This window comes from Amia ocellicauda, chromosome 4, assembly GCF_036373705.1.
Source record: "Amia ocellicauda isolate fAmiCal2 chromosome 4, fAmiCal2.hap1, whole genome shotgun sequence".
In the NCBI taxonomy this organism is placed as follows: Eukaryota; Metazoa; Chordata; class Actinopteri; order Amiiformes; family Amiidae; genus Amia; species Amia ocellicauda.
The window spans coordinates 17,408,553-17,420,087 of NC_089853.1; the positions used below are offsets into that span (position 1 = coordinate 17,408,553).

At 37.0% G+C, this 11,535-nt stretch overlaps 1 protein-coding gene across 1 annotated transcript; it reads right to left on the minus strand.

Moving 5' to 3' along the window:
- Positions 1–493: 493 nt before the first annotated feature.
- On the minus strand, positions 494–7,921 carry igf2b (insulin-like growth factor 2b). Its single transcript, XM_066701139.1, has 4 exons — positions 7,736–7,921; positions 6,554–6,716; positions 4,005–4,183; positions 494–2,576 (listed from the first exon to the last, which is right to left on the minus strand). Exons 1-4 carry the CDS (start codon positions 7,808–7,810, stop codon positions 2,334–2,336), a joined length of 660 nt encoding a protein of 219 aa, XP_066557236.1. The 5' UTR covers positions 7,811–7,921; the 3' UTR covers positions 494–2,333.
- Positions 7,922–11,535: the final 3,614 nt, after the last annotated feature.

Here is an 11,535-nt window from a genome sequence, read left to right on the forward strand (position 1 = left end):
AATATTTTCAGTGGATGAAACTAAATTAGGCAGTTAGTCATCAGATCATTTTTGGGTCATTCTAGGGTGAAATGTTTTATATTTTACTAGCGCTGCTTCTACAACAGAGCAAATATACTGTGTATCAATCAATCAATAGACTTTCTCCTTCTAAATGACTTTGAATATGTCAATGACAAATTATAAATGAGACTCTGGATTTTCATTTATCATGAGTCTATCCTCGGACTCCATTACACAACTAGATACTTCTTGCATGACAATTAAGATATATCTGTATCTAAATCTATACACACACACACACACACACACACACACACGCACATACACATACTGAATATAAATCTGTCTGCATACATGCACACACACTAACATAACAATAACACATATTAAAATGACAAAATATCACATATATATATATATATATATATATATATATATATATATATATATATATATTCTGCAGAAATAAATACTAAAGTGGCTTGCAATATAGTGGATTGAGTACAATCAATACATATTTTTATTTATAACTTCAGGTATTGAATATAGTATATTTCTATCTTATTTAACCAAATCCCCGCAGTTCAGTGGAGGGCAAAAAATAAATCAAAGTCGAACAAAAGCCATGCAGACATGAATAGGAAGAATATGTGCGCTTTTCTGTGACATAACATGCCTAAGCAATCCAGGCTACTGCAGCGCTTTTTTTTAAATATTCGTTTGACACATCAGTGGCGTGCAAAAAAAAAAAAAAAAAAAAAAAAAACGTTTTTGGTACAAAGCATCTAAAAAAGCATAACAAGTAATCAAAGAAAAAAAAAACTTACACGATAAATCTGTCAGTTGCGCATCAGTGCTAAGTATATTATTTGGACCAATTTTTATATATATTTTATAACAAAATAAATAATGCCTTTATACAGTGCCATTATTTGAATTAAAAAAAAAGAAAAGAGGAAAAAAAAAAAGCTTGGCGGCTCATTATGCAAGATACAGCTCAGACTACAAGAAAGTAACATGATGTCCCTGGAAACTAATTATACATATTCAAGTATTTGTTTTCAAGCAAAAGCACGTGAATACTACTGATATACAATACAAAATTAAAAAATAAAAGAATGTTAGTTATTATTGCTGTTTTTCCCTTTGACATAATTTTTGTGCCTTTTAAAAATTAAAAAATAATAATATAACAACAATAAAAAATATTTTAAAAAAAGAAAAGAAATATCTATCTTGCAACAGGAATGTCACGGTACCAGAATTTGACAGTCGTGAAAAAAAACATCTTTACAAAGCGAAACATCATGATTACTATACTCCCATAGTCTGTCTTGTCTTTTTGTACAGTCTGTTTAGAAGTATGAGCTCCCTCCAGAAGATGCAGTTATCCCTTTGTTTGTTTGTTTTTTTCCATATCAGTGGTCTTCTGGGCAATATTGTGGTACACTGACAGTGTTGTATACTTGAAGCATCTGGTGCTTGTATTAGTCAAGGGATGCTGTATTGCAGTCTACTGCCATATCTGTATGCTGTGACATCCCAGTTTCACACTGCCAGAACCAAGCTATTCTTTTTTCTTCTTCTTCTTTTTCAAAAGTCCCACTTTCCCTAAAACGGAAAGTTTTATTCAAGTTCTATATTGTCAAAAAAAAAAAAAAACGTGCATTTTCCACTTCCTCTTCTTTGAGTCCATTCCCAAAGCTAGCACCATTACATTTTTTTATAGCTACACGTTTATTGTTCATAAAAAAATAGTGCCTTTTTTTCCTTTATGTATATAAAAAAAAAGAAATTTGACGTAATCCGTGGCGATGTGCAATTGCAGATTTTCCTCTGCCTTTTGTTTGTGATTAGAAGGTGCAGGATCAGGAATCTAATTTAAACAATATAAACTCCTTATGGTGTGGAAATCCCTCTTAATAGTTACAGGTGCAAACTAATAATAAAAAAGAACTAATAAAAAGAGATAAAAATCTCTAGAAATTTGCATGGAATGGAGCCTTTTATGTTTTGTTACCCCCTCTCAACCATTCTTCTGCCTTTCCTCTTCACATTTGCCAAGCTGTAAATCTCTTTCATCTTCTTTTCCTTCTTCTTTTTTCTTTTTTTGGATCCACCTGAATCGCCTTCAGTGTAATTGTTTACTTTGTTGTGTGTGTGAGGGAACGAGTGTATGTGTATGTGCGTGTATGTGTTTGTGTGTGTCTAGGGGCATGGGTTGTAGGGGAGGGCTCAAGAAGACTGCCACAGAAATGACATCATAAACAAAGCTATAATCCCCTTGTCTTTTTTTTTTTAATCTCTTGTTTGTGCAAACAATCCCAAACTCATTTGTGGCGGACATAGTTTTCTGTGGAAAGCTGAACGGCAGGGGGTAGTTTGCTTGGGAGGGTGATTAGAGGCCTGTGAAAGATGACTTGCTCCCGGGCCTTGATTTTCTCAGCCTGCCGCCTAAACTTTCTGGCTCTCAGGATCGCAGGGATGCCTCTTCGGAGCCTCTGAGCAGCCTTTCTCTGCCACACATCATATTTGGAATACTTGACAGTCAATGGCTTCCTAGGGACATCCGGCTGTTCAGAAACAAAACAAAAAGAAACAAAGAAAAAAAACATATGGGATAAGTCAACTCTCTTGACAGTATTGGAGCTGTTTAACTTACGTTTACATTTACAGAAGAAACAGTTTATTACATGAAACTTGTCCAACTTATATTGTTATGAATTATGCAGCTGGGCCCTAGGACACAGTACAGCCCGTATTTAAACAGGGCAGTTCTGCTGAACTTTAACAGTGAAAAGATATGCACTACACTGTCTTACTGCTTACTGTGCTGTACAGCCCAGGACACTGGTATTTCTGTAAGTGCTGCAGTGTGGAATACTTCCAAATGCAACTGACTCAATGCAAAATTAAACACATTGCATCAAGCATATAAAACCCCTTTTTCAGCCCTTACTTCAAGGGATATTGAAAAGAAAGTTAGCTTTCATTTCCCTGCCTTTTCAATTGAGATAAGAGGGCCCTGTCATTGTTCTAAGTCTGATCTCTGCATCTCTCCATCAAGACAGTAAACACATTCCAATTCAAACCACTATGCCTGGCAAACAAACTCTGAAAATAGAAGGCTTAAAGTGAAAAGGCCACTTGGATAGAAAATAAGAACACAAATTCCTCCCGCATTAAGTGCCATTGCAGATACACTTATTTTATATTGAAATTTCTTAAGTGGTCTGTCTCATGGTCTCAAATACTTTCTCTCTCTCTCTCTCTCTCTTACAGTTTTAGGAGCTTGGCCTACTGCAGCATGATGCAGTAAATTATGCCAAAGTGTTATGACTCAATGGAATACTGCACAGTACTTGATTTGGGGCTTTATATATATACTAATGCTATGTAATTTTGAAAGACTATTTTAACCAAGGCCAGGAAGCATTTAAATAGATGTAGGTGTGCAATATTGTCAGTTCCTGCTTGTGGACACGCAGCGGTGTGGTATGTAGAAATGCCTCGTGCCAGAACACAACATTCAATGCAGAACTACAACCATAGACCATAATATGAAGAGTGAAAAAGCCATTTAATGTATTGGCTTAATCTGCAAAATCTTCAATTAGTCAACAGAAATCAATCTTACAAATTTATAAAGAAATAAACTGTGGCAGATCAGATTTCAATACAGGGTGAAGGAATTTTATAAGTGGAAATATCTGTGTCTGTGTACACTTACTTACATAAACAACTCCTAGTTACCTGCTCTGGCAATTCTTTCCCTGAGTACATTCTAATTTTCCACCTTTGTCAGCATTTGAAGTAAGATGCTTGCTTAGCAATATTTATTACTTTGATAAAAAGATAAAAAGATCAAGTGTTTCTTTGTTTTTCCTTGTTTTCAGCAACACCAGTATATGGGTTTTGCATAAACAAAGTTGATGTGGGACAAGATAGAGCCTTAGGACAGTGTTGCTTCCCACGCTGATATGTTACAGAATGACACGTACCTTATTTAATGTCGGTAGTGCTGGCATCATCTGCAATGAAGTAGAAGATACGTCTCTTTCTGACTTGGCGGGTCTCGCACAGTACAATTCCAGCAGATTCAAATCACAGCTTCGGAAGCAACACTCTTCCACTATTCCTCTGGGTGTCCTCCTATTGCCTGTCCTCCCTGTTGGTCTGCCTGGTAAGAAAGGAGACGAGAAACGAGGAATATTGTTATGATTCGAGAGCAGGTCAAAACTTAATTCATTCCACTCTCATGTTTCTTTATCATCTGTTGATTGTATTATTTGTGTTCTCCCTAAAAGAACCCCCCTGCCTGTTTTTAACCTGGTGTGCTGAGAGGTGGGATTGGTGGTAGAATTACCAAAGCAGCTATTGAAAAAATGTTTATTTTCTTTGCCATTATAATGCAGACTCTTACTTTATGAGATATGAAGATATGCAACAGACAGCCTTTGTGTGAAGAGGTAATTTACAGGCTGTTGCCCCTGAGAAAGACTGAAGGAATGGGGTTGGGGATATGGGTAAAGGCAAAAGCATTTGAGTTGAACAACAATTGTCTACACTACACACCCAAGTGAGCTGTTAAGCATGAGCTAGTTGCTCAGCACGGAGTAGAGCACCTCTCTGGATAAGGTGTTATTTTTTTCAAACAAACAGATATAGCTTTAAATAGCTATTATGTCATTTGTTGGTTTGACATGACATAACTGTACCCAAGTTACTGGTTTCATGATGTGACTTGCTTACAAAAAGCAGATATAAAACAAAAAGAGCACCAACTGGGACCATTTTTGTCTTTTGTTATTTAACCCTGCAGTTGAACATGCCCCCCTTTGATATAAAAATGTTTCATATCTGGATCTATATTGTTAGCTTCATAAACCTCCTGACATTTTACAAACGTATCCAACTAGTAAATGTGGGCTATGCTGTTAAAAGTGTTCATTAATTCACCCTAATTACTTTTAGACTAGCTTTGCATCTTAGAAATGACCGGATCAAAAAATGTCAATTTATAGCATATCCGGGCTGTTTATGGCCAAATGCTTTTCCTGCAAAGGGAAAAACTTTTGGCAATGTTGTTCATTTGAAAAATAAAAGGAGGCTACTCCTTGACCTTTGCCAACTCAGTACAGATAGAGACACAATGGTACATGAAAGGGGGGAGTCCACTGATAGCTGATAGAGCTAGTGGCTGAAGTGATATGTGCTGTGCAGGAGGCACTTTCACTAACACTGTTTTTAATATATACAGTTACAAATTTCTATGGAGAGGCTACAGTCTGTCTATCTCAAGCAGATGTGGGTGTCTGAGTGGGAGAGAGGGGGGAGGGGGGAGGATAAAGAGCTCAAAGGAGGGACAGAGACGGAGACTTGTATTTTTTGTTTTGTTTTGTTTTGTTTTTTCTTTTCCTTTTGTTTGCTTTTTTACTTTGGCCAAAATTGGATAATGATCTTCTTTTGGGTAGTGTGGCTTCCAACCCTGTAGAGTACAAAGACTGTGTCTGTTTGTCCTTGCCAAAAGGGGGGGGTGGGAAATTGAGGTTGGGGGTACTGGGTTCGACGACAAATATAAGGTTACAATATTAGATTGATTAACAAAATGAGAGTGGGGGTATACACACTCACAAATACAACCTATTTCATTTTAAAGTGTCCACAGTAGATAGACAAGTGGCTCACAATGCGAACAGGATCCAAATTATGTCCATGCCTATGCAAAGACTCCCTATTTCCATGGTTATATTTGACAAATTCACCGGTCATCTATTCATTCAATAATTTTGCTAAATTAACTGCAAGTCTAACTTCAGCAGAACCATTGACAGCCATGCACTTCATTAATTTTCACATAGATTAAAATAGTTTGAGGGTTGCGAAAATTGTAAGCAAATAAACTTTCACTTCCTTAATTATGAAACATTTTTCTTTTTCTTTCTTTCTTTCTTTCTTTCTTTCTTTCTTTCTTTCCTTGCAGAGCGTAGCCTGGGAACGTTTTTGAAGTGGAGAATGGAATGCCTACTTGGGTATTACTTTCACAAGCGGAATGTGCAAGTAAACAAACAGCCCATTGTAGCTCGTTTAGCAGTGCGCCTTTGCTTTGTGCGTCCTTTTCATATGCAGTAAAGACAGAGGGAGAAAATGTGCCCACTCAGCACAATTGCAGGGTCGGAGTCTTTACACACAGCTTGTAATTTGCAAGTATGTATTTGCATACCTGCATGCCAATTGTCGGTTGTACTCCTAAACCTCTCCCCCTCCCTCCTCCTCCTCCTCCTCCTCCTCCTCTCTCTCTCTCTCTCTCTCTCTCTCTCGTAAATAGGAGGTACACCTTTATTTCTAGGTCTGTTTGCTTTACTGAATTGTTAATTTACTAACGAAAGCTATTTTTTATAGCTTTGCGGACAAGTAGGGCACTGTCAAACACTAGCTGAAACGTGGATCAAATTATACAGATAATGATTAATATGTGTAAGCCCAGAATGGCAAAAATATACATGAATGAATGGATACATACATAAATAAATGAATATCAGACACTTACTGAAATAAAAGCCTCTGTCTTCACACACGAACTGGAGCGCATCCACCAGCTCTCCACCACAAAGCGTTTCCGCTGAAGCAAACGAATTGGACACATCCACAATGTACAACGTCAGGGCGACGGTGAACACCAGAAACTGTCTGGATGTGGACATCTTTCTGATCTAAAAGGAAAGGAAAGTCTCGTTAACACTATGAACACTGGCGAGAAGAAGACTTTTGTCAAATATAGGTAGTTATGCGGGTTGTCTCGCCTTACATTCAATCCGAAGGACAAGCTTTTAAGGTCATGTGTGATACAACAGGTTATACGCGTAAATGGCCAACGTAATGTGTCCAAAGACACCATATCCCCATGAGTCCATACTGCATGAATACTGATATTTCCCATAGCTACGTCTCATGTTTATCTATTCGTTTTGTTAAGTATGTATGACGTTAACAAGAGTTTGAATAACGTTAACATGCACCACAAATTAGATACGTGACATGGCAGCTGTCTTAACTTAATGTGAGAAACTGTGTAATAAAAATAAATGGCCAACAGTTGTTTGCATGTCCAACGATTTCGGACACTTGCTATTTGCTGTCCCATGAAGCCAAAGAATCGCAATAAGGTAGAAATGGGTATGTCATAGCTTAACTGGGAAATAATGAAAAACAATGTAAGCTTTCGAGACAGGCTATTGCAGAATGGACTTCATAAGCAACTTATTCAATCCCCTCACTCAGCATTTCTTCAACTTGCGCACCTTCCTCGTCCCATACACCATCGCCCCCTTGCGTCACCAATAGACCCCTTTAAAACATGTTTATCCCACAGATCCCAACATGAAACACTATCACGAAAAGACTCAATCCATTTCACAAGTTTCACACCAGAAAAACACAAATGTTCATCTTTTTGGTTGGCCAATCAGTCCCACTAGACGCATCGCACCGACCAGCTGAAAATGTCATTACAATCCAACCTTTGTTTGCTTGTTTGTTTTTGTGTTTAGTAAATAACTTTAAAAATATTTCATAAAAAGCGACTTCTAAAGCGCCCTAAACTTCTTTCAATGCGCATTAGTCCAACAGCACCCGAAATGCGCCCTGAGTGCCAATACAGAGCCCAGGGAATTTTTTCTCTCACACACAAGCATTGCCACATAGTATTTTTAAATCATCATATTATTATTACCTTAGTTCTTCTGTTGCCAGTTCCTAAGCAGGTGTGACAGAAAGCGTGGTGGCTGTACTTTTGCTGCTCCTCCATGCTGAAATGGTTGGATTGATGTATGTATTTGGTACTGAAGTTGCAGGTAAATGGTTATGTTCCCGGTTGCTGCTATAGAGATGTTGTGTGAAGCTGCCCCACAGCTTAGGAGACAGGCTAAACTTCAGAGTGTTAAACATTATATACCAAAACCCGCCCCTTAACTCCCCCCCTCCCTCCCGACAAATTTTCTTCCAGTTGCGCATGTGTGAATCCTCAACGTAATGTTACTCTTCCCACAATAAAATACCTGGCCAAGCAGCCCCGGGTCTCAGTCCAGAGCTGAGGAGACACACGCAAGTCTCCGAGGATTCAACTTTTTCTTGTTCTTCATTTTCTTTATATGATTAATGTACTTTTAAAAGCATAATAATAATAATAATAATAATAATAATAATCACAAATTATTATTATTATTATTAGTAGTATTATTATGATAATTCACATTATTGTCGTGATTATTATTACTGTTAACAATCACAACAATAATATATTGATTTCCTCATAAAAGGGGTTTAGGGTAATTATTTATGTTTATGAGAAAAAAACACATCAAATAAACAGTGGACTGCCGTAAAGTTAAAGCTCTGTGACATTTGAAATGAAATGCTTGATACTATATAGAGTCACCCTGGTTACATTTGTTTTAGACATTTTGATATTCGTTGTGTTAGCGCACGCTACTGGAGCAACCAGGTACTCCCAGTTTCACTGCTAGATGTTCTTGACCATCGAGGTATTTGATCATATTTATCAAAGACTTAGTGACTGAAAACATCGTTGTCGCCAAGATAAGACTTCAATTCAACACATTTGTTGGCATTTCAATCTCAGCAGAAATCACTTGGTTAGTTCGGTTTTGTGTATAAGCCTTTAACCCTTGTTGGCATTGTTCTTTTGTTAATTGTACCTGTCTTTAAATATTGAAAGTTAATTATTTTTGATTGTGAAAGCTGGCATCAATACCTATAAGAGGGGTGTCTGTGATGAGCATTATGTATAGTAACCACTTGCCAGACTGAAAGATCGGATGTGATAATAAATTAGAGCATACCCATTTTTATTTAAATAAAATATAGTATTCCCCCAGTTTCCTGATAGAACAAATAACAAGCTGTTATGATTGAATTAATTAACCGATGTATTGCAGTCTATCAAGAGTGGCAAAGGAAAAACATGCTTTATTTCTTTCGAATAGTGATATCTGTGGCATCTCTTGAATCTGAATCTAAAAACAGCTTTATTTTTTTATTTTTTCTCCTTTGATGCTCCACATTTATTCTTCTTATAATTGTTTTTATTATTTTAGTCCAGCTGCACATTCTCAATTCATCCACTTCAAACCACTCCAGGAGAATCCACAACCCCCAACCCCAATTGTAACCATAACCCTAAACCTAAGTCTAACCATAATCCTAACCTAAACGCAGACCATAAACCTTGCCCTTAAATACAGTCAGTGTACAGAAAGCAATATTCTCGGGGCATCAGTAGTCTGAAGATATTTGTTCAATATTCCTAAACTTTTCCAGCCAAATGCCATACTTCTCCACTATGAATCTGCCCCACACTAAGCCTATTCCTAACCCAAGACTTTACCCGCAAACTTGGCACTAGCCTCAAGTGTCTCTGTTACATTTGTGTCCCATCACAAATTAGAATAACAGTAAAAAGTAATGGGGTCCAGTGTTGTTCCTTATTGATTTGATGGCCTTTAAGAGCAGTGAACATTGTGCTGCTAATTGGTTGATTTATGACTATACTACAGAATAGTCTCCCCATTTACATCTCAATAAAGACACTTTTTTGGTGGCACCACAGTATTCAGCACTACAGGTGCCAATAATGTCTCTATAACAATGGTGTCCTATGCATATTACTACTTAAGTAACAATGTGCAATGTATGGCACAACACTGTTGATTTGATGCAGTCTTGCATTCTTTGGGTTTGAAGATCAGATTAATTGTGCCATAGGTTAGTGTGTTTAGCACTTTGCATAACATTTTCTAAGTAAAAGAAAGCTTTCACAAGGCTGTTTAAAACAGTGTGGAATCAATTTTGCATTCATATTTGAGCTAAACGCACATTTCAAATAATCCCCAAAATACTAAAAATGAGTGTGCCAATAGGATTTTAATTTTTTTACCAACATCTTAATCACATTTTCTGTGTTCAAAACATTCCCCTGAAATAATTAAATGTTTCAAAACTGTTTACAAAGTTTGGGACTTGACTTTGTTCTCTCCTGAACTTTTTTGGTCACAGCATTTCTGTGTTGACCATGCTTCTGCCAACCACTCCAAAGACACATGTTTACTCCACGTGCTCCCAAAATCTCTGCATGTATATTCACATGATTTAAACTCATTTTGTGGTGATAGTCTTCAGCAGACTGTCCTGACACTGGATGCCTATTTTTCATTTCTTTCTATTTTACTGCTAAACTCTACATTGCACTCCTAGCTTGCATCAGGTTTTGTTCAATATAATGTTTTTTGGCAAATTCTCCCTCATGAAGGAATTTTCCTAAAATGTATGTGGACTGAATGCCATTTTTTAAAAAGGATAATACTGCATTTATTTAACACGATTCATAAGGCAGGTAATATTAAAATGTACATATCAAATAAATACAAAATGCAAAGGGTTAATAATATAAATGTGTTCTGTTCCACGATAGCTATTACAAACATACAGTAGTTCATTCATTCCACGTGAAATTTATATGTAGGGTGTTTTCTGTAATGAGTCAGTCTTGCCATGTCTACAATTTGAGGTTAGACCTTTTTTTAATTATTATTAGATCTCAGTTTTCTGCCCCTGCTACAAGTTGTTTGTGGAATTATAGCTGCAGGGCATCAGTGTGCCTCCAGTGGCAGTTCTCATGCATTGCCTTCAATATGCAGACTTAAGAAAAGGAGGATTTTCAATGATAACCACCTAACACTTCAGCTGGGACAAGCCAATTCAGCTATGTCATGTTGCAATTTTGTCTGCAGTAATTAATGTCACAGACCTGCCTAAGTTTATGTACTATGGGAGTGCCCCATCAAATTCGTTTTTGATCATTTTGCCTCCAACTTTAAAGGTTCAGGAATGTAATTCTCAAAATGAAGGGTATAAAATAATGAGTTCACACGATTAAGTGGTTATTTTAAGCTATGCTAATTATATTCTTTTTGGTTTGCTTTGTTTGTTTTTGTGCTGTTATGGTAGCTAGTGTTTACGTGTGCCTTTATATTAACCTAATGTCTACAGTGCAATGTTTGGAATTTATTTCTGCACCCGAAAAAGCCAAATTTAGGACAACCAGACTTTGGAAAGGCACAGGATGATAAATAAATTAAGGAATATTTTAGACTCCCACAGGCTCACAAGAAGCAACCTCCTTGCATGCTTACAGGACACTTTCAAAAAGTTCCCGGTCTGTGTAATATAACATTATAAATACAGCAGTTATAATTGTTTATTTTAAACTGTTTATTGTAATATATCAAGAAAAACTGGAATGGTGTATACGTTTGCAGTCACTGGTAATGTGACCTCATTGATCCCACTGGTAATGTGACCTTATCAGCTAGTTTAGTACATTAGAGATCAATGAATAACTTTTGAAGGGCTCAGGATGCCAAGCCAATGTACTGAGCTGGTGTGGGGTTATAGGATAAACTGCAGCAGCCTGACAGTTGGGTACAGCTAGCTCAGTGGCCTTTTGTGGGCCAA

Excerpts from the sequence above, each read along its gene's own strand:
- igf2b (XM_066701139.1), bottom strand. The coding sequence starts at position 7,810 with ATGGAGGAGCAGCAAAAGTACAGCCACCACGCTTTCTGTCACACCTGC. Across the intron at positions 6,717-7,735 it reads CTGGCAACAGAAGAACTAAG|ATCAGAAAGATGTCCACATC; the intron begins GTAATAATAATA and ends CTTTCCTTTTAG. Across the intron at positions 2,577-4,004 it reads CACTACCGACATTAAATAAG|CCGGATGTCCCTAGGAAGCC; the intron begins GTACGTGTCATT and ends GTTTCTGAACAG.